Source organism: Eurytemora carolleeae, unplaced genomic scaffold, assembly GCF_000591075.1.
Source record: "Eurytemora carolleeae unplaced genomic scaffold, Eaff_2.0 scaffold670, whole genome shotgun sequence".
NCBI lineage: Eukaryota > Metazoa > Arthropoda > Copepoda > Calanoida > Temoridae > Eurytemora > Eurytemora carolleeae.
This window is the reverse complement of record NW_019396860.1, coordinates 186967-213334: the sequence shown is the minus strand read 5'-3', so window position 1 is coordinate 213334 and position 26368 is coordinate 186967. Positions and strand designations below refer to the sequence as shown.

General features: G+C 31.7%; 1 protein-coding gene across 1 annotated transcript in view; it reads left to right on the top strand.

Moving 5' to 3' along the window:
• Positions 1-1008: 1008 nt before the first annotated feature.
• Positions 1009-26368, top strand: part of LOC111709470 (uncharacterized) — a 39358-nt gene continuing 13998 nt past the window's right edge. Inside the window, exons 1-20 of the mRNA XM_023483132.1 lie at positions 1009-1029; positions 1371-1464; positions 2020-2073; positions 9330-9356; positions 9895-10004; positions 14864-14936; positions 15314-15411; positions 16679-16703; positions 16805-16915; positions 20219-20323; positions 20685-20759; positions 21742-21831; positions 22315-22461; positions 22857-22937; positions 23650-23718; positions 24071-24158; positions 24583-24631; positions 24787-24825; positions 25453-25665; positions 25980-26096. Of these exons, the coding sequence (XP_023338900.1) occupies positions 1376-1464; positions 2020-2073; positions 9330-9356; positions 9895-10004; positions 14864-14936; positions 15314-15411; positions 16679-16703; positions 16805-16915; positions 20219-20323; positions 20685-20759; positions 21742-21831; positions 22315-22461; positions 22857-22937; positions 23650-23718; positions 24071-24158; positions 24583-24631; positions 24787-24825; positions 25453-25665; positions 25980-26096 (1660 nt within the window). The 5' untranslated portion in view covers positions 1009-1029; positions 1371-1375. The remainder of the gene's footprint in view (positions 1030-1370; positions 1465-2019; positions 2074-9329; positions 9357-9894; positions 10005-14863; positions 14937-15313; positions 15412-16678; positions 16704-16804; positions 16916-20218; positions 20324-20684; positions 20760-21741; positions 21832-22314; positions 22462-22856; positions 22938-23649; positions 23719-24070; positions 24159-24582; positions 24632-24786; positions 24826-25452; positions 25666-25979; positions 26097-26368) is intronic.

The window sequence follows — 26368 nt, the reverse complement described above, 5'->3', positions numbered from 1 at the left end:
ATTTATTTTAAATATAGAAGTAACCAACAAAACAGAAGTCTTTCATTATTTGAATACATGCACAGAATCATGTATTATACAATTTCAGTGTGTCCCATGAAATAAAATAATTTAAGGATGAACAATTTTGATTTTGATTTTGATTTTTATACAGGAATTATAAACAGCGTTGATTATAAGTGTAGTACTGAAGCATATTGATTACTCTACTTGGTTGTCTTTAAAATTGTTATGTTTAGTGGAACACACTGTACATTCAGAGGCCGAATTTAATGAATTTGAACCGCGTGTACTGCCAATTACGGATTCAAATTGCACACGAGCTCAAATCTCGAAACACGGATAAAAAATTCAGGTTGAACCAGAAATGTTTGATTTATGTCTCGTTGTACCGCGTCTAGACTGTTCAAATTCTTTAAATTCGGCCTTAGATAATATATCTTGAGCTATATTGTAAATGTACAATTTTAAAATGCCCGTGGTAATAATACATCTAATCAATCATCCTGAATATGGACTACTGATCTGGTTCAGCTTTGCCTCGCGTCTGAAACAATTATGTTGGTTAAATTTAAATTATTTAAAATCCCAGATATTTAGTTAACTGTTATTTGTTCACTATTGTTTGAGTCAAAGTGAATGAACCATTGTTTTAATCACTATGCAGTATGCACCTAATCTATAGTGTGCAGTTTTCAATTACCCTCTTTTAAAAAAATTTCTTTTCGACACCTGTTTTCCACATATGTTACCCATCAAGCATATATTTCACAACAATGTAGGGAAGTTAGTTGATTGAACTATTATTAGGCTTTTTTTTGTTATGATTTTATCTTCAGCAATTCAAGCCATTTGCACATTTTTTTAAGACTAACACAAACAAGTGTGTCAAATTTCAGTTTTTAACACTGCAATGTTGTAAAAAATCATCAATCTTAAATGCATGGTTTTAGGATCAATTGAAATTTGATGCCGATCCGGATCCAAATACTGGATCTGCACTGGATCCAAATCCGGATCTGGATCTAGGTCATGATTATTTCTTTAAGATTTAATGAACCTTTTAAACAAAGCACTTTATCAAATTATTTTTCTTCTTTTGTTCGCTTATTTAATGCTCAAACTTTGTGGACTAATTAGAAAGAAGGAACTTTTTAGGATCTCTTTTCTCAACAGTCCAGATTTGGGTTTGGAGAGTAAAAAAGTTTTTTTTAAAGATTTTTATAGATGTTTTGCTTTTGGATGCGGATCCATGGTTGCTCATATTTTTGCGGATCCGTATCCAGATCCTAAGCATTGGGTTTAAAAAAAAATATTAAAAGTGCTAGATTAATGTTTTGGTACAATATTTTAAATATTTTCAAACCTAGGATCTATGCTTGTACAGACAATTATAGGAACTTCCTCATCAACATCAACACACTCCTCCCGAGGTTCCTCTCTACACTTTTCATATGGAGCCAGGTATGGAACCTGTTTTACTATTTCTATACAGTCCTCGACTGCTCTGAAATGTATGTTTAATTAAAGGGACTGTAGTTGTAATTACCAATAGACTCTTCATTAAATAAAGAGTAACATGATTGTTTATCTCTTAAAAATAGATAGTTTCAACTGTGGTTTCGCTTTAAAAATTAATTACAAATTACTGGTTCTAAAATCTGTGTAGAAATTAAACACTGGGTAGGTGAGAAGAATAAAAATATCTTAAACATTATTGATCAGATAAGGGGCTGAAGGGTACTTGTGTAAATCCAGCATGGTTATCTTAAAATGGATGATCACTCAAAATTACAGCTGAAGTCCCCTCAAAATCCCACATTATTTGGCCTTAATCAAACTGAACTAACTCCAGTTTTCTTTATAGGAGTATCATGATTTAATGTTATACTTTCAGATTTAAGCAAAGCCTAAGTTAGGATTTAAGTAAATTAAAATCTTAGTATGTAAAACACTTCATTGATAGAGGGTTAATGAATTTGTGTACTTACTTTGGATGGCAGTGAAGATCAGGAACAGGTTTCAGTACATGGAAGCAATCAACACGAGGAACATCATAACACTTTGGAACAGGTATTTTTTCTGCTACAACAATTGGAATCTTTAAAAAAAAAGTATGAAATTGATTTCCTGGGCACCTTAAAAGATAAATTGGTGTGAATTCAGGTTGATTCCAAAAATTAATGAACTAAGAAAGTGAAATGCATACAATGTTTCATACAGCATATTTCTTACCTTAGTGCATGTCTTTGTTGAAAATGCCTTGCATCCATAAGGAGCGGGTAACTCAGTCTGGAATAATATTAAAATTATGTGTAAAGTTATTTGGAATTTGGTAGTCTTTACCTTTAAAATAGTTGGTGGAGGAATTTTATCTGGATGTGGAGGATGTAGAATAAGTTTCTCATGATGATCATGTTTATGAGTTGCTGGAAGTTCTTTACCAGGCTTATAATTAGGTTTGTGTTCAACTTCATGATGGAGATCTAAATCATGATGATTAACATCATGGTGAGGTCCTTTGATTGGTACTGAATAAGGGTCTGGTCCAGGTACATGACTGTTGAGATTTAAAGGATCAGGCAATGGCTGATGAGGGTTGTGTAGTGGAGGAATAAAGGCTGGAGGAGGAGCTGGTGTAAGGTGTAGTGCCTGATGAAATTGGGAAGGTCTTTCTTCATGACTTGGAAGTAAAGAGTTGTGGTTTTCATTCGGAAAGGATACATGGAGTGTTCCACCAAAAGGAACACTTGTAGGATTTGTAGAAATAGGATTCAAAACTTTGTTCAATGCCCCGCCTGATTCTTTCTCCAATAATTCTATTCTTCTTAGCACTTCAGCCACAGCATCACTTTGCCTGATTTTAATATTTACATCAGGTTGTGAATTCTCATTAGATGTCAATTGATTGGTTAAATTTGGCTTGTTATTCAAAGAGTTAATAACAATAGGATCATCTAAAAGAGACCCACCAACAAAGTTTACTGGTTCTCTTTCAATGCTTTGTCCAAGCTGTCTTTTGATGTTTAGTGCTTTCAAATTGAAAGATTCATCTGAAAATATAGGATCAGATATTGGACCTTTCTCATCTTGTCTAAGGATCCTTAACATGGTTTGAAGTTGAGAAACTGATAAACTAGAATCTATATTGTTGGAAGGAAAAGTCCTGGTATCCTGCAGATCAAAATTTTGTTGAAGTGACCTTAAGGATGGTACAATGTTCCCCCCTAAAGCTGTTCTATCAAATAGGTTCGATGCTGAAGATATAGATTTGGAAATATCACTAAATTCATTATGTTTTTCAGTTGGCATAAATTTGAGTGCTGGAGGGTTTGTTGGTATTTTGGCATTTATTTGCAAAGGATTGGAAGTAGTCTGAGGAAATGTAGCTCTTAGTTGTTCAGTGGGATTAGAAACAGCTGCTCCTGAAGTTAGCCTTTCAAGAAGTTCAGAGTTGGTTAGTGTCAAGCCTGATCTCAAAGTTTTATCTGATTCTGTCTGAAATTGAGAAAGCTGTGAGTTTATGTCATCTGTATTTTGTTTTAGAAGGTGGTCTGTTTCATTAGGACCTAATTGTTCTAAAAGAATTAATAATTCTTCTAATGACAGTGATTCTAAGGATCGTTTCACAGACAGTGCTGATAAGGTCAAAGGGTCTAACTGTGGATCTGGGTCAGCAAGGGAATCTGCATCTCGTGTATTTCTTTTTAAGATTTGATTATTAAATCTTTCCACAAGTGATGCTTTAACTGGATCTAAAAATTCATCGGCATGATCTAGGGCATGAGATTGTAGTTCAGTAGTATGAAGCATTGAAGGGTGATCATGACTTTTTGGGTTCTCATATTTGGGAGTTGGATGATATTTTGGAATCCTTGGATCATACTCATGCTTTTGACCATTTATGTGATGGTATGAATGTCCATGAACAGGAGGAATAGGAGTAGTTGGTTTGTAATCACTGAGTGGGGGAGGATGCCCAAGTGGTATTACATTTTCGGGTGAATGATATTCCTGAGATATTGTTGTTGGATGGTAGGTAGGAGTAGTTGGAGGGTGGTATGCAGGAGTAGTTGGAGGGTGGTATACAGGAGTAGTTGGAGGGTGGTATGTAGGAGTAGTTGGGGGTTGGTATGCAGGTGTAGTTTGAGGATGGTATGAAGTAGTAGTATGGGGATGATAGGCAGGTGTAGTTTGGGGATGATAAGGAGGTGTCGTTTGTGGGTGGTAGATTGGTGTAGTTGGGGGATATCCTGGTGTTTGAGTATGATGAGTTGGTGAAGTTGTCGGGTGATATGAAGGCTTAGTTGATGGGTTGTAGGATGAGGAAGGTGTTGGGGGTTGATATGTTGAAGTAGGTATCTTTACCTAAAAAGAAAAGTAAAACCAAACAAAAAAGAAAAATTTACTTTTATTGAAATAGATTATTTACCTCAACCTTATGATATTCTGGAACTGGAGTTGGAACAGGATATGGAACTTTTACAGGAACTGGTATCTTGATTTCTTCTTTACACACCTCCTCTATTTTTTCACTACATTCTTCTTTGTACTCATATCTCTCAATTATATCATATTCTTCTTCACATTTCTGTTCAAATGACTGCACACATTGCTCTTTTGGAACATCTTTCACTGTTGAATCACATTCTTGAACAACTCTAGTTTTACACTGTGGAACAATTTCTGATCTAAAACAAAGAAATCACATTTGAAACATTTTTTTAGTCATTTATTTTTGAAAAAAATTAAATAGGGCGTCATAATTTGGAAATAAAAAAGAAGTAAAAGTTTTAAGTCTTATAATAAAGATAATTAAGAAATTTGATTCAAAAACCTGTATTTTACTTCATCTATTGTGTCACATACTGTATCATAAACTGTTTGACAGTCCATTCGTACTCTTCTCTCAAACCCAGTTGTATCACAACGTTCTAGACCTGGAAATTGTTGGTGAAATGTTTTCAGAATCATAATAATACCCTTTTTAAGGGTCCAGGAGTATACTTATTTAGGAGCAACAAGTATACTTATTTAGGAGCCACAAGGCTAGCTCAGTGTGATAATTGTTGCTAATTAAAGTTTACTACGTTTTGGCCTATTCTAAACTCAACCTTTTTGATAAATTGATGGTTAATGTGGTTTTATTAAAAAGATTTATTGACTTTGGATTCTAAGAAATATTATCTTAAAATCTTTAAGAAAGAAATAATCTTATTATGTTAGTGCACACAGATTGATAAACATTTCTATCTTTTGCCAGGTGTTAAGTTTCATAAATATCAGAAAATGTATCAAGAAAAAAAGTTTCTAAAAACCTTTTTTAAAATTGAATTTCTCTGCATAACATGAAATCAATGTGATGTTACCATTAGGAAAGACATGTTGCATTGGGTGTAGTTTAGATAAAAAATATTGTTAAGATTTTGCTTGGAATCAAAGTTTGCTGTATGCAGCCCTGTTAAAAAAGAATAATTATTCCAATTTTTTTGCATGAATTGTTTCAAATAAAATTATTACCATCCTGTTTTCCACGCCTAGGTTCTTGGTCAGCAGATAATGTTTGTCTCTCTGAACTTCCAAAAAGATCTATTTGTTTTGCAAGGGCTAAATTCTCTAGAGATTCTGTATTCTGGAGGTCCCGGATCCCATCTAATTCAACTGCAAGATCAACTTCACGGTTGTTTTCTTCCTGTCTCACTCTTTCTTGTTCTATTTCTTCTCCAAGATCTTCTTGGTCCAAGTCCCTAGCTCTAGGTGCCCTTTGTAATGTAAACATTTCATTATCTGCTGGAGTACTTAAAGCAAAAGAAGGGGGGGGGGGGGGTGAGAATAAATCAAACTTGGGGATTCAGTAAGCATATCAGCAAAATTGGGGTTTGACCTTAAGCAAGGGGTATGGTTGATTTTAAATAAGTGTGTTCCCACCTTGTTGATTGAGGCCTGGAAGTTCTTGTTGCTGATGGTCTTCGAGGAGGTGAACCTCGTGGTCGCTCTATAGAAGGTCTGAAGATTTCAACTTCATCTTCATCAATTGCATCTTCATTATTGAACCTGGTAAAAAGATTGGTATTAAAGTTAACTCTAGATCTAAAGTTATTTAAATTTTATTTTTTACTTTTCGTTTAATGTGAATTTTTCTGACCTGACTGGCTTGTTTTCTTCTTCCCTAAGATCTCTGATAATCTGTTTTTCCTCCTCTGTAAGTCCTTCAAAATCATTTTCATCCCTGTTTCCCAAAAGATTTTTAACAGCGTTCATTAGGTTGGTTCTAATATTCCTTCCCACTTCCATTGGATCTCTATTATAATGAAAGATTAAGATAAGAAAATCAAGGCAGATAAAAAAGAAGATTAATAAAGATATAGAAAAGAAACCAAGAAAGAAAAGCAAAAGAAAATCAAGAATAAACAAGTGTTACCCAAAAATGCGCTTTTCTATCTTCTGTTCTTGGTTATCTGGAGTTAGATCAGATTGGGATCGAATAAATTGTTTCTCAATCCCACTGTTCTGGCTTCGTTGAAGATCTCCAGCAATGGCGAACGCCCTTTAACATAATTTTTGTTAACAATAATTCATATTTATAAACTTTAGACTTGAACCATAATATATTGCCCAAGCTTTCCATGTTATTGTTTAAAATTGCTTTTCCTACAGTAAGAGCCATACAACTATGGAATAGGATGACAACCTTAAAGCCTGTTAACACCGCTAAATTGCTATGTTTTATGTTCATTTTACTATTTAAAGTCATAATTTGAGTNTAGCGGTTCCAGCGAAAAGGGTAAATCGTTTCTTGAAAATCTTCCATTCTTCGTGAGAAAAAAAAATTCGCCGACAATTTTGCATTGCATGCTCACGAAAAATATGAAAAATTTCGCTTTACTCTGTTTCACCAAAGAATGCAAGATTTTTGCGAAATAAGAAATGCGAAAATTTTGGAGAAGAAAATACGAAAGAGAAATTTTTAATTTGATAAATTAAAACTTCTAATGCTGAGCTCATAATTAATTGTTGCATCTATAATTTTCGTGAAATTTTTTGTTCACTGGAAATCCAAGGGGGGGGGGGCCTTATAAAGAACATGTGTTCACTGCAAATTAAAAAAAAAAATTTCAAAATAGTTTCTTTTAAATAAAAAATGAAATGAAATGTTTTTCTATTAAAAGTTAAAATTGTTTTTCTATAAATTTTTGTCTCTGCATTATTAAGCTCTAGTTAAAGAAGTTTAATTAAGTTCTTTACTTTCTAGTTCTATTCTATACAATTACTATTTAAACATGTATTTTGGTGAACTCTTTCCAAGTAAACTCAGTGGAGAAAAAAACGAATGCTTAAAAATATCAAGCTGATAAGATTTTTAAAAATTTTGAAAAACGAAACACTATGATAAGTTAGTTTTATTGAAAACACAATCGTCTTAGTAATCTTGATTTTTTTAAATTTTAAATTTAACTCATGATATAAACCTTGATAGAAAAACCTAATCCACCATTAACAATAGTTTTGAAAATAAAATTATCCGGGATTTTTCAGTCAAATCACATTTTCCCCTATTCTAAAGTGACCCTCATTCAAAAAGTTAAATAGATGAATCACAACGGTACCCCCAACACCTATGTCTGATCAAGAACGAATATGATATCCTTATTTTTCGAGCTGATTATTTTTGTTTGTGGTTTCTTTAAAAAAGCGACTGAATAATTGATGCTGATAAGACACTGGAAGTAACTATTATGGTTTGTAAATAATTACCTAATGTCTTCATCGGATTGTCTCTTTGGTTTACTTGGTTCCTGAACTCTATTCCGAGGATGAGATCTAGAAAAGAAAAAAATACAGAGGTCGTCAGAATTAGGCGGACTATGAACATTGAACTTGCTTGTATTTATAGATGTTTGGATTCTATGTATTAGATGTGACCATTGAATTGATCAGTTGCATGCCAGATTCACTCCTCGTTTTTATCTGAGCGATAATGAAGTAAATATACTCGTTTTTATCTGAGCAATAGTGAAGCAAATATCCTCGTTTTTATTTGAGCAATAATGAAGCAAATATCCTCGTTTTTATCTGAGCAATAATGAAGTAAATATTCTCGTTTTTATCTGAGCAATAATGAAGCAAATATTCTCGTTTTTATCTGAGAAAATAATCTCGTTTTTATCTGAGCAATAATAAAGAAAATATACTCGTTTTTATCTGAGCAATAATGAAACAACTATCTCTGATTTTATCTGAGCAATAATAAAGCAAATATCCTCGTTTTTATTTGAGCAATAATGAAACAGATATACTCGTTTTTATCTGAGCAATAATGAAACAAATATACTCGTTTTTATCTGAGCAATAATGAAACAAATGCAGGCATGCAAATCTTTGAGTGATGGGTCTCTGAAAGTTACGTCTTGATAAGTAAGATTGAAATTTATTGGAATGTTTTGAGACCGCTAAATCAATAGTTGTAAACGATACTTTTGTATATTCAACATATATATATACATCAGTTGAAACACAACAATCTTCTTATAACATATATATATATATATATATATACATCAGTTGAAACACAACAATCTTCTTATAACATATATATATAAATATATATAGTATATACTCACAGGAAAGACAACATAACCTTCTGATAAATGAATAAGTTAAAAATCATGAATGTTTTTTTGTTTTTTTTTAGTTTAAACGTTTCTGCAAAAACTGGTTAAGTTATTTAAAGAATTTGCAGAACCCTTTATGAGACAATTTTTAAAACTAATTATTATTAAAATTTTTAAAGTTTAAATCTGACTGCATGTTGAAGAGGCATTTTTATGGCTCAGTTTCATTTAGGGTTTTCAATTCAATTGGATTTTACTTGAGCCCTGTAAGCTCCACGCAATTCCGCGCAATTCTAGAACAGTTTTGCGCAATTGCGCGTAACGGAATTCCAATTTGAAACTCCAGTTTCATTCGCCAAAATACCAGAGGATATAATTTCACTTTCTGTTTTGAATAAATAATTTTGAATCTAATTGTATGGCTTATTTAATAACAACCCAGGACAAAGTAATATTTGCTTTCAATTACAACATTACACCAACATTAAATTACCACAATGGTTGTAATTGTATTTATTTTTTCATTTTTTTTCGAGTGGATTTATCATTTGGCCTCTTTTTGTCTTAGTAAAATATTTGTAAAAGACAATAATTATCCCTTGTGTAACCTTTTACGGCAAGTGTTATTTATGACAAACATATTGTGGTAAATGAAATTGACTATATTGTATCTTAAATTTTTCGAAATTTATTTTGAAAATCTTTTTCCAAAATAAGGAGCGTCTGGGAAACAAGGAAACAAAGGTGAGAGTCTTCATATGTTTAAAAAAATCAAGAATGTTTAAAGATCCATTTTCCTTCGTTCATACAAATTACAGGGTGTCCCTATTAACATTGGAATTCAGTGACTATTCTGATATCGTCTTTGTAAATAATTTTGCATATAGTATGCTGAATGCCGATGCCTACTAGTAAAGATATAGTCCATCTGGTAGAGTTCAGAATTTGTTTGTTTATGTTTTTATCGCATACTGTGTCGTACTTAAAAATATCAGAAATTCGTGTATACAAATACAATACAGTTGTTTTTTTTCACTGTTAATCTTGCAGGTATGTTACATAACATTATACAATGGTTTGCAAAATAACGAACCAGCCTTTTACCGTTTACATAAGATTTATTCTAACAAACTTCACTTTATTTTGACCATTGCAATTAGGTAGCTGCACAACACTACTTCTTTACAAAGACGATTTCGAATTCGTCTCTTAATTCCCATGTCTATTGGGACACCCTGTACCTGAAAGCCAGACTAAATCTATCTAGAGATCTGTGTTCTAGGTCGGGCTCTGAGCTTGGTTCTGGTTTCGGGTTTGGCTCAGGAGACGAATCAGGACTAGACTCCGATCTTGTTAGATCTGGAACACTGTTCCATGCACAGAAGAACCCTGGTCACTTTTTTTTTGCAAGGATTTGTATTCAGGGAATCAAATAAAGAAATAGATTAAAATTTAGTAAAAGAAAAAGATGAGAATTTTTGGCAAACTCCAATTTGTTTACTCACTTTGTTTCTAATATTTTAATTTCATAAACAAAAACTAATTTCGTTTCTTAATCAGTTATTAGTTTTTTTCATGCAATTTAAATATGAAATCTGTTGAAATTATCAGTGAAAAATATTTGATATTCTTTATAGACGTCTAAAAGATTGATTAAAAGGTTGCACGTCTTTTAACTTTACTTAAATGAACTGTAAGCGTAACTTCAAGATGGCCGATGGCACCTATAAAGCTTTGTCTGATCATGGATGAATAAGATATCAATGCTTATATTTTCGAAAACGGATAGTTTTCAATTGTGGTTTATCTACATTTTTTACAGCAAAAAAAAACTATAGAATTATCAGAAAAACACTCGTACTTAAGAAAACGAAAATATCTTCACATTAAAGATATGATCTACCTTCTTCCATCTTCATAACTTAATGACAATAAATTGATGTTAAAGGCAATTTTAGATTAAACCACTAAATTAACATCTGAATAAAATTCTATAAACCTTTTTTAATTTTAAAAGCATAAAATAGGCTGGCCACATATTGGAAATGCTAGAAAAAGTGGTATTATTTAGTGATTAACGATTAAAAATCATATTGATAAAATTAGGTTGACCATAGATAACAGCGATTGTTTTTTATATTTATACAGGGTGGCCCAGGAAATATTTATTTTTATATTTATACAGGGTGGCCCAGGAAATATTTATTTTTATATTTATACAGGGTGGCCCAGGAAATATTTATTTTTATATTTATACAGGGTGGCCCAGGAAATATTTATTTTTNAACCTCCTCGGATACTAAACGAACACTGATGCATCTATTCTTGTTTGCAAATTCCGCCCAAAGAGAACTGGTTTCAATATGTACGCAGAGTATACACGACTGCAATTAACTTTCCTTGCATTAAACCCTTGCGAAGACCACATTTTGGGTGATTTCTTAGCAAAGAAGGCCTTTCACTCTCTTATCCTAGAGCCAGAAGGGGGGACACGGGAAAAAAATTGAATAAAACAGCTTTTTTATTATAATTCTGAAGTCTTACTGTCCTGAAATTCAGTTTTTCTCAATACAAAATCTAAATTAGGTTTTTAACAAATTGGTTTTCTCTGTTATGTAAAAAGTGACGTGTTCCTAAGAAGAAGTAGAAGGATTGAATATTGGAACATTTTTTAGTTTTCTAGTTTAAGCATTTTCATGCCTTATCACTTTTGAATCACACACTTTTCTTAGCTGTGAATATTGTCGTACTTCCTCAAACACTGAAAATATTACGTTTTAATGCGCGTACGCATTTCTTGCGTCTAAACCATACATCACACTAGGGAACAAAACATCTCCGTGGGAATTTTTTGTCCTGTATGACGTTCTTGTATAATAATCTTCGCAAATATATATCTTACAAGTTAATAGTTTATGTGGTTATTATTTACAGTTAAACCATATACCTTGCAAATATTAAACAATGGTTGAATTAGCAAACGAGTGCAATATATCTACATTTATATAACCATGTTTAATATTTTTTAAAACAGACAGTTATCAATTGTGCATCAAATGCTTCAACTCACTCGAAAAAGTCCCCCAAAAAAAGAAGAAAAAAAGTTGGGAATACTAATTTTAGCTCTTTTTAAAACAACGGTGTACATATTTTCAGTTGCCATCCATGAATAAAGTAAAGTGTTAAATGCCCGATTCACAACGGCACCCGGACCTTTGTGTTTTTCAAATTTTAAGGAATGACATTATTTAAGTATTTAATTGTTTTCAAGATAATTTCTTGCTCATTGTTACTCATTTTAAAGGTATTAATTATACTGACGGGAGTCGGACACAGTTTAAATTTTGAATAATTATACCTACTTTTCATTGGGTTTTAAACTATTATACCTTTTTTTCATTGGGTTTTATACTATTATACCTATTTTTCATTGGGTTATATACTATTATACCTATTTTTCATTGGGTTATATACTAGTATACCTATTTTTCATTGGGTTTTATACTATTATACCTATTTTTCATTGGGTTTTATACTATTATACATATTTTTCATTAGGTTTTATATTATTATACCTATTTTTCATTGAGTCTTGTACTATTTTACCTATATTTCATTGGATTATTTACTATTTTACCTATTTTTCATTGGGTTTTATACTATTATGCTTATTTTTCATTGAGTTTTATACTATTGTACCTATTCTTCATTGAGTTTTGTACTATTTTACCTATTTTTCATTGGGTTTTATACTATTTTACCTATTTTGCATTGGGTTTTATACTATTTTTCCTTTTTTTATTGGGTTTTACACTATTATGCTTAAATCTCAGCAACAATTGTAAAAATAAATAAATAGCCTGAAATATAGCGGAACACTGACAGTTTCAAAGAGCTCTATATTATTATTCAATTAAAAAATTAAATATATGCAGGATTCCATTATCCGTAGGTTTAGAAAACGAAATTTTTTTAATTCTCTCGTTATCTCTAAATTTCTTGGTTAAACTAAATCCTTCAAAATGGAGTTATGATTACTTCCGACACATAATCTTATAAAGTTAAAAACGTGAAGTTCAAAAGTTATTAATTAATAAATAAGTCAGAATATTAAGTCCCGCACATAATCCTTTTAATGATTATACCGAAAACAATACACATTGTTTGATGAGGGATCCTCTGGGTTCCTGGTTCAGTATTAATTTAATTCAACCCACATTGGACCTCCCCCCCCCCAATTCTAAAAAAGTGTAAAAAATTGTTGCTAGGTGTAATTATTTTCTGACCTTGACAGGAATAGTTGCTTAAAAATGAAGGTTTCATGAAAAATATATTTCTTCTTTGTCTATTCGATTTTAAACGTTTCCCGCAAGCCATGAGTTTAACCATTGACTTTAAAGGAATTGAGTCTTTTTCACAAACTTAAATTTTCTAATCCCTATATCTGAGCATCCAGAGGTTGGAATTTTTAAGTGCGGTATTCTAAATCTTGAACGCTTGAGCTTGATATCCATTGTGGGCACATTTTAAGTTTAAGGATCAATCCCTGATCCTTAAATTTAAGATATTTCTGCATTGCATTACCATTCTTGGATATTGAAGAGGGATTGAATTAATTCGTAGATTTGCAGTAATAATAATAATTGATCTGAAAGAGAACCAGAGCTGAACACTTTTGAATGAAATATCCTTAATCCCGATCGATTAATTAATCTGGAGATTAATAACAAGAGGAGAACAAGCATTATTTAATCTGGAGATCAAGAAAAAGAGAGGATCAAGAATTAATCTCGATATCCACCATTCTAAAGTTCCCAGCTCGGCTCTGATAAGATAATATGGAGACTAATGCTTGTTCCTGATTTTAACACAAGTTCCGACTTCACGCTAATATGTGCTCCTATTTCTCTTTTTCTCTCGAGGGGGCTAGGGAATGTGACCCCCCCCCCCCCCCCATTACAATTTATATTTTCCTTTAAAAGTTAAACCACCTCCATGTATTAACTATTTATGTAAACCGAGTTTAACCCTCCTCCCCTTTCTTTGAATAAATTCTTTTTTACGTCCCTGTCTCATCTCTCAATATCAATACTGGTCTAAATAATGATAACATTGTTGTGTTAATTTCATTTTCTTGTTTAATTAGTTTTCACGAATAGTTGTGGTTTAGATAGCTTTCTATGTGGGAGTATTACAAATCAGTTGTTTTTATTTTTCTGCCAAAAATGCAACAATGTTGAAACTTTTAGGTGACTAACAGAAAAGTATTTAAAATTATTCAATTCCAATATTGTTAGCACAATATTTGTATGACTTCATAATATGTAGATTTTGATAATGTGCAACTTTTCTTTTAACTGTAACAACACTACAATAATAACAACTGTCGGAATATGGATATCTTATATTTGACTGACTTTTAAAATTATAATAACAAAATTTGGCTTATAAAAATTTTGAAGTTCTTTTCATTTTTCAAAATTTATATGAGTTTCAATTTTTTTGTATTTTTCAAAATATGTTATTTGACAAAAGTCAACCCAATTGTCGTTAACGAAAAATTTGAAAAATCGTTTAATATCTTTGGTCATAGTTTTTCCATAGTTTGAAAAAGCAAACTTTATAACATACATTTTTGTATTTGAATGGTTGAAAAAAAGGGATCAAAAGTAGGGTTATCCAAAAAGACTGCAATTTGACAGATCATATATTGGACTTGATCTCTTGCCTCACTAATGTTGCAGCGTTAGAACCCAGAAAAGCTTCAGGAACCATGATGGAAAGAAAAATGACTAGGACACTTTCATAGAATCGTTTTTTAAGATCTCACAATTTTTGGGTAATCCTAAAAAATGTCAAACTTTATGAAGTGAAAGCATTGCTTTTGCGCAATTCCTCACTAAACTCGCAAATAAAGCGAACAAGTGAAAAATCATATCTTTTTAACAGGTTATTATCTGAGCCAGACCGAAATATGTTTTCAAAAAGTGTGGAACTAACATATGTTTTATTTACTCTGAGGTTCAGAGCATCATCATCACCGAATTATAATTCAATTTTATCCTTTATACTTGTACAGGACTAGTACAAACCCTGGTGTTGAGTACTTTATACTTGTACAGGACTAGTACAAACCCTGGTGTTGAGTACTTTATACTTGTACAGGACTAGTACAAACCCTGGTGTTGAGTACTTTATACTTGTACAGGACTAGTACAAACCCTGGTGTTGAGTACTTTATACTTGTACAGGACTAACCCTGGTGTTGAGTACTGTACAAGCAGAGTACACTTATCCACTTCAGGAGAACAGGCAGATTTTCAGGTTTTCTTTTTTAAAGATTTTAAACAAAAAATTCTTTTTTTTTTATCTGTCCGTAAATAGTTTCTTATTCTTATTATTTATAATATGACATTATATTATATACTAATTATTAATGACGAACAGATAATTTGTTGAGAATTTTTTCGTTTTGTTTTGGCGTGATTACATTTGATTTGATGATTTGGTTTGATATGATTTGGATTGATTTGATCTGATTTGATCTGCTTTGATCTGATTTGATCTCATTTGATCTCATTTGATGTGATTTGATCTGATTTGAACTCATTTGATCTGATTTGATCTGATTTGGTCTGATTTAATCTGATTTGATCTGATTTGATCTGATTTGATCTGATTTTAATAATTCACTGCTACAGGGATGTTTACCAACTGGAAAAGATGGATAAGATGGATTTTATCCAGATATCGGAGTTGATTAATAAGTTTAACGCACCTTGGAATCAACCTATCCTAGGAGAGTTTTGAAACCTTCAACCAATACTTGCAAAAAATAGATCTGGACAATTCTGGAAACGTATTTTGAAGGTGTTGTCAACATTAACCACATTTTTGGAACTCCATGATTTTTGGATATTGTTAAAATTAGTGACTGTGGTTTTCATAAATTCTGTTCCTTATATTTATTTCCAAACGCTATAAGTTTGACGAAGGGCCTGAGTCTCTGAAATGAATAGATTGATGCCACCCAGTGGCTACACTGTTTCATCCGATGCTTATTGCAACCTAATGCATCATACACAGCAACTGCATTGTTCGCGGAAGAATATAAATCAAAGAAATTAAGTTTTCGTCACAAACTCAATTTTTCTTATCACTATATCTTTGCAACCCAATTGCGTATACTTTAGATATTTTAAACTATGAGTTGGTCAAATCAAATCTTTGATCCATCAGGTTGCAAAGAAATAATTCTTTTGTGGTAAATTGACTTACACATCTTTTCATTTTTTCTGTAAAGCGAAATAATGTAAACAATGTCTATAGGAAGGGCTAGTATTTCTATTCTATAAATTAGAATTAGAATAATACAAATTAAGTATTCAATAAAATAACCATTGCAGATTTAGTTCAATAATTCTTATTTTTTGTTGTTGCTTTTATACAGGACCATTCAGCAGAATGTAAAAAATAAAATGTACAAATCTATTAAAAGCAATTCTTTCTGTGGTTGCTTACATTCACTACACACTACACATGTAGTTATTTCATTAATTTTCATTTTAACTAGTTAACTAATAAAATATCTGTCAATTCCATTTTTCTTCCTGAAATTTTTCGTTTTTTAAATGTCCTACAGTGAAAATATATGTATATATATATATAGTTAAAACCTCGGTTTGTTTGTTTGTTTGGATGTACGATTATAACATACGACTCCCTTTATCGATTTGCCTCAAATGTTGATTGGGGAACTCGGGCATGTTCTTGGCTTAGTTTTTAGATTCTTAGTTGAGTGTGTCCACTTCTATATAGGGAAAAATCGCTATAATCGCAATTTACGACCAAGCGCGGGTAAACGGTGTGAGTAACTATGAGTTACGCTGGGTTATCAGACTAATATTTATAAAATATTAGGGGATACTTATTAAGCAGTGATTTGATATAATTTATAATTTGTCCCTTAGATCTCTCAAAATTAACAAATGCTCCTGTTTCCTCCTATTGTAGGGGTAAAATGATATTTAGCCTGTTTTGTTTAATTAGTTTCAATCTTATAACAGAGCCTGCGGTTTCTGCTAATATCAGGCACCAATAAAAACAATAAAATGTTCTGTAATTTATGCAGTTTTTTGCATACTTTTGGTATTTTCGTTACAACATATGATTTTATTGGTTGTTGGTTAAAGTACCGAATGCCAGGATTCCTTGGATTTTATTTACTCAGCTCTACTCTACGGGGACGCATCATGGCCAATCCGTATTCTAGACTCTACGGGAAGACCTCAATCCGGACTTGGGTAATATTTATGTAATAATAAAAAGAAATGTTAATCCCCCCACATACCCTCAGATTAACCTATATTGTTGTCAACTTAACTCTAAGTTTCAAATTGTTAGATTATAAATACAGAGCTGAAAACTTTGGAATGATTGATTGGATATCAAGATTAATGCTTAAACACCTGGTTTACTAAACCCGGGATTATTTTAATATGCATTCGATATCCAAGAAAGAAGTATAAAATTCAACCAATCAGCGTACCATGTTAAGATGTACTCTTAACTTTTGAAAAAATCGGTTTTTTTCTGGTCTTAATTGTGTCATATCAATTGAACTAAACATCGATTAAATAAATGTAAGTTTTGGATTAATGTTTGTTAAGACTCGTTTAAAATGATGATAGCCCTAAAATGTCATAAAATATATTAACATGATTAAATTTATATTTTCCTAAATGCTCTAAAGGCCGGCTTATGAACAGCTGACTTTAATTCAATCGGATATTAGTTTAATCGATATAGTATTGTATCTGTAATTGTTATTAAACGTAACTATTATACAGTAGGGATATCCAAAAAAAAGGATTAAGAATGAAATCAAAAGTGTGTACATTGGATACTCAGCGATCAGGATTAAGGATATCTCATTCTAAAGTTTTCAGCTCAGGGAAGTTTTCAAAATTCTAATGATTCTGCGCAAGGGAAGGGAATGTTTCCGGTTTCCTAAAAACTGTGTGAACGAATAATGTACTCAATGTATTCAACCGAGTTTTTGTTGCACAAAGTCAAGTTTTTGCGCAATAAATCAGCAAAATTTGTCCGGCCATAATCTGTTTCGACAATTAAATTAAGAAACATCAAGATATTTGATGTGCTCACAACTAATCTTTACTTTATTAAAGGGAGTTTTCGCGAAAAATGAAAGGGGGTATAGGCTTAAGGCGATAAAAAAGCGCTTTTGATCGCTAATAATCTTACTTCTATCTGTTGTGTCTATAAGGAGAAAATTGTTAAAAACGACTCACACCGAAAAACGTAGTGTCCATTCAAATTCAGAAAGATGCAATATTCAACTCGGTTCGTAAACGAATCAATTTAATTCCAAACAAATCATTCAGATATTACAAACAATAGTCATCGATTATTTTTCGACGCATTCGTAAATAGTTCATATTTCATAATATTTTGTATTTTTCATGATCTGAGAGTTACTTTTGAAAACATTTATTCCTGTTTCGAGGATTTTTGATAATGAAGACGAAATTTTCATATTTTCCAGGAATGTTCGAAAATCTAGCGCTAGCGAAAATATTCAAAAAAAAAAAAAATCAAAAAAAAAATTTAAAAATCCATTACTATAGCAAAAAGCATCAAATAGCGTTAATACAACTGAACTTTGCGCTGGAATTCTTGAAATCGGCTTTTTCTCCGCTCATAAATATTATAGATATCTTTGAAAAGTAAGACGCCAATGAATAGCTAATGTGCTATTTAGTTTATCATAAAATAATAAGGAAATGGTGAAGAGCAAAAAGTACAAAATTACTATTTCAAGATAGACAAAGCTTTTAGGTTAGGGCTTAAACATAAAAATATTAAGTTTAAAAAGTTGCATTGGCATTTATATTTTTTACGGGTTTATTCTCTCAACTGCGCAAAATAGATCTTGTTTAATTTTCATTCTTTTCACCCAGATCTTAAAAATCATTTTCACCCCTCCCCCGGGACCTAGTTTTTAAAAATATACACCCCTGAATTGCGATGTGAACAGCTCAACGCATTGTTTATAAGTGTACTTTGTAGGTTTATACAGGGTGTCCCACCAAACATCACAGTTGGTGAATAGTTTAAATTGTCTTCTTCCATAGTTTGTTAAGTTATTTGATACTAAAGAGACTAACAACATTTTTTATATGACAGTTATATTATAGTAAAATTGATATATATAAGTTAAACAATTTTTAAAGAAATCAGTTAATCAATTTTTAAAGAAATAAACTGCAAAAAAAAATGTAATATCTAATTCAGTATGTGGAAGAAGACATTCAAAACCATTCACCAACTGTCATGTTTCGTGGGACACCCTGTATTATAATTCATAACCCACCAGCTATATTTTTCATTAAAAAGTTCAGTGTTTACAGAAAGTAGTATAATATCTTGTGTCTGTGTGTCTGTTTTTATGTCCAAGCTCCTTGGCCGATTTGCCTCAAATTTTGATTGGGATACTCGGTAGAAAAACGGTGAATGTTCTTTGCCTTATGTAAAGATTCTAAGTTGAGTAGGTTGATTTTATAAGGAAATTTTATGTCCAGACAAAGCTGGGTTTCCAACAAGCTAGTTCCGTTGGAATTTTTAAGTGNGGGGGGGGGGGGGGGCTTTTGTTTTTATTGCTGGAGTGTGATAGGCAATTAATTGGTGTCGGTTTGTTAATACTTTTAAATATTTGGATTTGAATAAGGTTTAACAAATTTAAAAATTATTTAATTTGCTTTCTTGCACTTTGGTTAGTTTTTCTTTATATTTTTGCTTTTAGTCGTCAATGAAATGAAGACAATTTATTATTTCAACTTTGAATTTTACCGATCTTTCAAACAGCAGAGGCACATAAACATGCTAACAGAGATAATTTGTGTAAACGTGTAAACTTGTAATTTTAAAACTGAAATTGTTGGGGATCAAAGCATTACTAATTAAAAGTCGTCTTCATTGTAATGATATACTCGTTGACCACTGCTGGAAATTTTGTTTGCATATTTTAATAAACTAGGTTGGTGCCCATCTTCTATTGCAGTTGTGAACATTTTCTCTTTGTATATATTGTAAAACATTAATAAAAAGAAGTTCACGGATTCTATTAAAAAATGTTGTGAATTTTGAATATTTAATAAAAATCGAATTATGTTGGAGGCTAATTTTTTAGTTTTGATCATCCATATCTTCCCTGGGGTCATGTGAGGTCCCACAAAAAATGTTGGCCCATTTTGACGTTTAGTGGACACAAACAAACAGACAACAACCCAGGCAGACAAGCAAAGTATATAAATAAAAGTTATATTATTGTTTTCAAATGTTTGAACCATATTTTGTGGTGTCTTTGAAAAGACCATTTACCTTGCAAGTCTTGGAATTTGAACCAAGTTATTTCCATCACTATATACTTCTGGCCAAAGCTCAGAAAGTTAGGATCCATATCCTTTTTAATGTGAGATGTTTTAAATGAATAACTTTTTTTTTATAAAATGTGAAGCAATTTTAATTTAGTTATGATTTGGGGGAAAAATTTCATTGGTCGGTTTTTATTCTGTGTATTTTTTTAGTGATGGAAATTTCTTTTGGCTGGGTCGGTTCTCAGAATGTGAATCAATCCATCAGCTTCCCAACGGAACAACATATAGTTTGGCACAGCTTGGTATTCAAGTCAGGTATATTATGACTTGTATAACTGACCCTTAAATCATTAATATTTATTTCAAATTTTTAAGGAACTGTTTAAGGTTTAATATTTTTTTTTTTTCTTTTCAATCAAAAACACATGATAATGCTCTTATTACTAAAGCATTAAGCCTAAAGGAATTCAATAAAAAAATGTTTAAAAATGTACTTTAAGGTAAAAAGATATTTCCTGTTTTATAATTCAGAAAAATTTTAGTAGAACGTGTTTTTTATCTTGATCTGACAAAATTTTGATTCAAATATGTAAGAAACAGAGGGTCACTTAGAACTACGTAAACAGTCCCTTTAATATGTTTTTTCTTCCTTCCAATTTTAAATGAATTTGTACAGGACCAACGCGAGCTCTGTAAATCTGGAGATAAAGCAAGGAATTTGTACACCATCAACATGTTTTAAAGATCTCAGGTATGCAACTAGATATGTGTACACTCTTCAAGGGTTACCATAAAGGCTGAACAATCAGAGACACCGGACGAAATCAATTCAGGGTTCCCTTAAGATGTAAACGTGTTTACTCAATCATTTAAAAGGTCATTAAAAGACTGTATTTCAGGCAAGACCTGAAATCTTCAGACCGTTATTAAAAGAGTTCAAGGTCATCCCTCATTGAAGTCTCGTCCTTGGCAGATATTTCTGTATGATGCTAGACCTTTTCCTAGTAATGTTTTAAGAAAATTGTAGAAGAGATATCTTATTGATGATAATAAAACAATATACTAAATCATTTTGTAGATTTTCCAGTTTTAAGTGAATTTTCAAAAATCAAAAAAATTTGGAAAGGTACATGGTCATGAAAAGGGACCAATAAAGTTTTAACATTGATTTGGGCTATAGTGTCTGATTGACATTGATAGCTCATGAGGTTGTGTTTAGAGCATTGAATCGAATTTGGCTTGAAAGAGAGCTTGCGTCCTTGTTGAATTATACGAGCGGAGGTTGTACCTAGATAATTAATATAGACCAATACGGCTTGTGTACAAGCCTGAGAGTTTGTCCTATATCTAATGGATGCTTGTGTCCTTGTGAGACATTTAGAGCCGGGCCTGGTTGAGTAAAAATGTAAGCTTGAGTCCTATATTATTGGATACTTGTGTTTCTGTGTGGCATTAAGAGCCAGTCCTGTTTGATTGTGTTAACTGTCAGACCTGGATAGATACGTCTCGAGTAAATTGTCGCGGAGTAGATTTTTGCTACATACCAACGAGAAGACTGAAAAATGCCAACCAGATGTTTTTTTCACGTATTTGCTTCTAGAATTTACCTTTCGTTCGTTAAATTTGAAATTTTAGTTGTTTTTATCAAGTTTATGTGAGGTATCTCGTTCAGAAGTATTTTTGTTTCTGATAAAGAATGTAATATTGTCTTTATTAAAATGTTTTGTATTTAGGAATGTTCTAATAGAATTTGTTTATCAAGTTGAGGCATATCTTTATAAAATAAACATTACAAACATCAGCGTAAACATTGGGAAAATCAGGTAAATTTTTTAAAGAAACTATCTTAAAAGAATTGTTTAAAGCTTGAAAGGATCGCCCGGTGTTGCCCAGGTTGTATAATTATTTATAGTTTCTCCAGCCGTTTACCCGCGTTTGGTATCAAGCTGAAGTGCCCGGCAAATATATATACATGTAAGCAAAAAGCTTTATTATAAAGATATTAGACTTTCATTTTCTTGTCATATTTTCTTAATATTAATATTAATTTTAATATTAATTTAAATATTATATTATTTTTATTTTACAATATTAATTTTCTTAATATTTTCTTTCTTAATCGAGTTTAACTCATCCTCCTTTTAAGTAGATTTTGCAATATTTCTTTGGTCAATCCTTCGGATTCGTTTTCGTGAAATAATTTACTAAAATTTTACACTTAAATACTGAGATTAATCATTTAACCCATTAAACAAGTTCACAACTCAGTAATTATTGTAAATACTAAATTTATATTGTGTGTTTAGCAAGATATCTGAAGGTCCAAATGTTTGGACGGATGCAGATGGTGTATCTCGTCTGTGCTGCCTGCTTTTCTTTATCTTGCTTGTTCTAGTCTCAACCACTCTGGATCTTATAGATACATACATACCTTCTCCGCCACAAACAGATCANGATGTCATATTTTTGGGTCATTTTTGAACAGAGGTATTGAATTTGAGAGGATATACAAGAATCTGAATTTTTTTTAATGGTATTTTATATTTGGATACTCTTAAAAGTTGCATTCAGAAAATGTCTAGATTTGTTGGGTGCCAGTTTCACTTTAGTGAGGCCAGATTGAATGAATAGCGAGAAGTGTTGAACTGCATAGACAGCGTAGAACTGTTTCTCTTGTGTACGGTTTAAGTTGCAATGTATTGATTAAACTATGTCTTAGCGGTTTAATTGCTTCTCACTTTTCATTAAATTTGGTTCTTGGCTAGCTCAGTCATGAGTTAAACAAAATTAATTCAATTTATCATTAATGACGAATCTCATTATGATTTTGAATGGCTCCCTGAACCCTAGTTTATCAGGAGTCTACAGATCAACAGGAATATGACGAGGACAGTATCCACGTCCTCCAGTCTGATGCAGAATCACAAAGGTTGCAATTTTTTGTTTGATCTTTATTTCTAACCAAATAATTCACTAAGTTTTGGGGGTTTTGTTTCATCTTTATTTCAAGCTTTAGTTAATATTTACAAAAATTGGGTTTCTTCTTAATTTTATGTCGCAAGCACTTCAGAAGTTTTCGTTCCAAATACTGTAACTGTGTTTGTTTAAACCATAGCTTTATCATGATAAATCCAATTTTAAATTTGTGAAAATTAAAAATGTTTTTCCCGGGTAGAATCTTAGAGTCTGAAACCTAGTCTTAGACGCCGGGCCGACCTCCTCAGACCCTTTGGGTGGAAAACAGCTTGTCTCGACAGCTTGCAGATGTAGACATATGGCGCCAAAGTAATAAATCTTGAGGGAGATAATGGCCCCCTGCCGTGTCAGAAACCCGACACCCATCCGTTTTGAGGAGAGACGGATTCAGGGTCTTTTCGGTCTAAAAACGACTCTCTTATTATTACTAAAATAGAGTCGGGCCGGCGCCCGTTTTTTGGGTCGTGCGGGTCGTTTTCAGACTCTAAAACAGCGTCGCTTGTTCTATGCGGGTTCTACACTAAAATTGAATTTGTGATTACTGTTAATGCTGTACAAATGGGTCTAAACAAAAAACGAACGACCCAAACAAAATCAAGACAATAAAGAAAATTAAGACAAATTGTCCAAAATTCATAATATTAAGACCTTGATTCTAATTTCAGAAGTGTCGATTTGGAGTCATTTCCTATTCTTAACTTTGAGACTTTGCAATTGATGATTCCGTATAACAGGTCTGAGTAAATATTTTTGAAATAAAATTAACTAAGCTTGCTCGTCCTGGCAATCAAATTCATGTCCAAGGGTTTCCTAAATGGCAACCATTTTTTCCTATTTCTTTTAAAAAGTAGTGTAAAGTTTTGTGGATTTTTTTGTTATTGAATTTTTTAGATTTCTTTTAAATTTTTGAAAAAAATCTAAATTTTGTTTGGTTTATGTGAAGAAACATGGGCTTAATTGGTTCGGCCATTATGCTGTTTATTTAGAAACAACTCAAGAAACATCAAGACAGGCGAAATATATATAAAGATTGTACAATTAAGCTGAAAATTTGAAGAGATATGAAATAAATAAACACATTTTTAGCTTAGAAGATGTTTCCAATACTAACGAGGATGATGATGTAGAAGAAGATGTATCTGAGAGGAGTGATATCTATCTCATCAGAAACCAGGAAACAACAAATATTACTTATGCGGAGCAACTAGCTTTCTGCGACAAAAGATTGTTCATCTTTTTTGTAAATACACGTACAAATCCATTTTTCTGCTCTAAAGATAATCAACTAAATATCAATGGGGTTTTTGACAGAAATTGTTTTTATAGTTTCTTTCCGTACATCTAATTAGTAAATATCTATGCAATAACGTGTTAAATCTTGAATTAGATGAGTATCCATTATAGTTTTATATTTTTTCTTAATTCAACGAACTTTACATTAAATCCAGTTATTCTTGCAGAAACTTTCTTTTAAATTTCGACTTTTTTTGAAAGATTAGCTTGGTTCTGAATTTTAATAGTGGAGACTATTTTCAAAAAGTTAATAAACCCTTTAAATGTTTTTAATCACCATTTTATTTAAAGTTATTTCTTGTTAGGAACCTAGACTACCAACTATTCTGGTTCAGGACTGGGATATTGAATCAGGAACCAAATTTTAAAAAAATTGAGCTAGGTCGCTGAACTACTTAACACCGGTTCAAATACTGATTCACTGATTTAAAGTTTAAGATGCATGATTTGAACCAGTAGTAGGTAGTTCAGTGACCTATTTTGTTCATTAAATTTGGTTCGAGGAACAGGCGACCAAGTACAGATTACCAGCGGCAGCCTAGTTCTAGGTTAGTCCTATTTTCTTCATAATAGTTCTATTTAAATTCACTGTTATTTGAACTCTCCATTCATTATTAATCACTGCAATTTGAACCCAAGGAATAGTTTGAAAGTTTTTTTTTACGCTTTATATTTTAAGATCATTAAACATTTTTTAATTGTTCTGAAAAATGGTTTTAAAATTCCATTTAGTAAAATATATTATATTCAGTTTTAGCATTTTGGGGAAATGCTCAAATTTTGGTGTAACATTATCAACAAATCTACAATTTTAAATGTTTTTTAGTCTTTTCCAACCTAATTCTTTCGATATCAAACCAATAAAATTAAAAGCTTCAAGTTCTTTCATGATTTTTAATGACAAAAAATCAGCTTAATTCGTACCGTATCTTTTTGTGGTTAATCTTAAAAATTACTTAAAATTTTAAACTTTTAAATCAATAATGATATTGGTTTAGCTAGGTCAGAGTTAGCAAATTGATAGCTTTTAAAATGATTAAGCATAGAAATAAGCCAGTTTTGGCCTGCAAGAAACCCTAAATATAAGTAAAGAGACTAAACAAATTCCTTATAGTCGTCTCTGAAATCTCATTCTTTGTAGGTAACTCTATTGCAAAACAAATTCTGTCTTTCAGAAGGGGCTAGTGAGGAGATGAAAGTTAGCAGTAGTGAAACTTTGTGTCAAACAGAAGCAACTAATCCTGAAGAATCAAGTAAGCTTGAAGATCAAGAAATTATAGTTGAAGATATTCAAGTGATCGATGAGGATGATGCTGAACCTGAAAGTGCTGAAGAAATGAATCTTGAAGATCAGAAATATGCTGATGATAATATTGTCAAAACTAAAAGTAAGTTCTGATTTTTTCTTCTAAAGGAATTGAAGTTTTCCATCCAAACTCTGATATTTTAATGCCTCTATCTTTGCAACCCAAAGTCATAGACCTTAGATATTTCATACTATTAACTCTGTTATATCAAGTAATCTAAGCTTGAAATATCAAAGGTTGCAAAGATAAAGGGAATGGAATATTCAAGTTTGTGGCAAAGACTAAACTCCTTTATAGATTATCACTGAATATTCATAAACTAATTGAAATCTTTACTTATCGTGAAACAGATCAAAATTCATCAAATTCCAATCGGAAATCATTTTTTTTTTTAGATGAAACTCGAGTTAAAAGTAAAGAGGATTCTGCGAAAACTAGTTTAAAAGATGAAAAAGAAAAAAGAGAAAAATATGAATCAGAAAAAGTTTTCTCATCTTTGGATAGTTTACCAGGTCAGAAATATATAACGTAGCAATCTCTGTTTGTCCGTCTGTATTGTGTATGTCCAATAATAACTCATGAATCCTTTGACCGATTTGCCTCACAGTTTAATAGGGGAACTTGGTTAGAACTTTTAAAAATACTGAACTACGTTAACTGACTTTTTTATTGGAATACCTAAGCTAAAGCTTAAGCAAAGCTGGGTTCCAAAACTAGTATGATATAATCCTACCAAATGTTTAGAAATTTTATAATTTTTGCATTTACAACGGGGGGGGGGGGG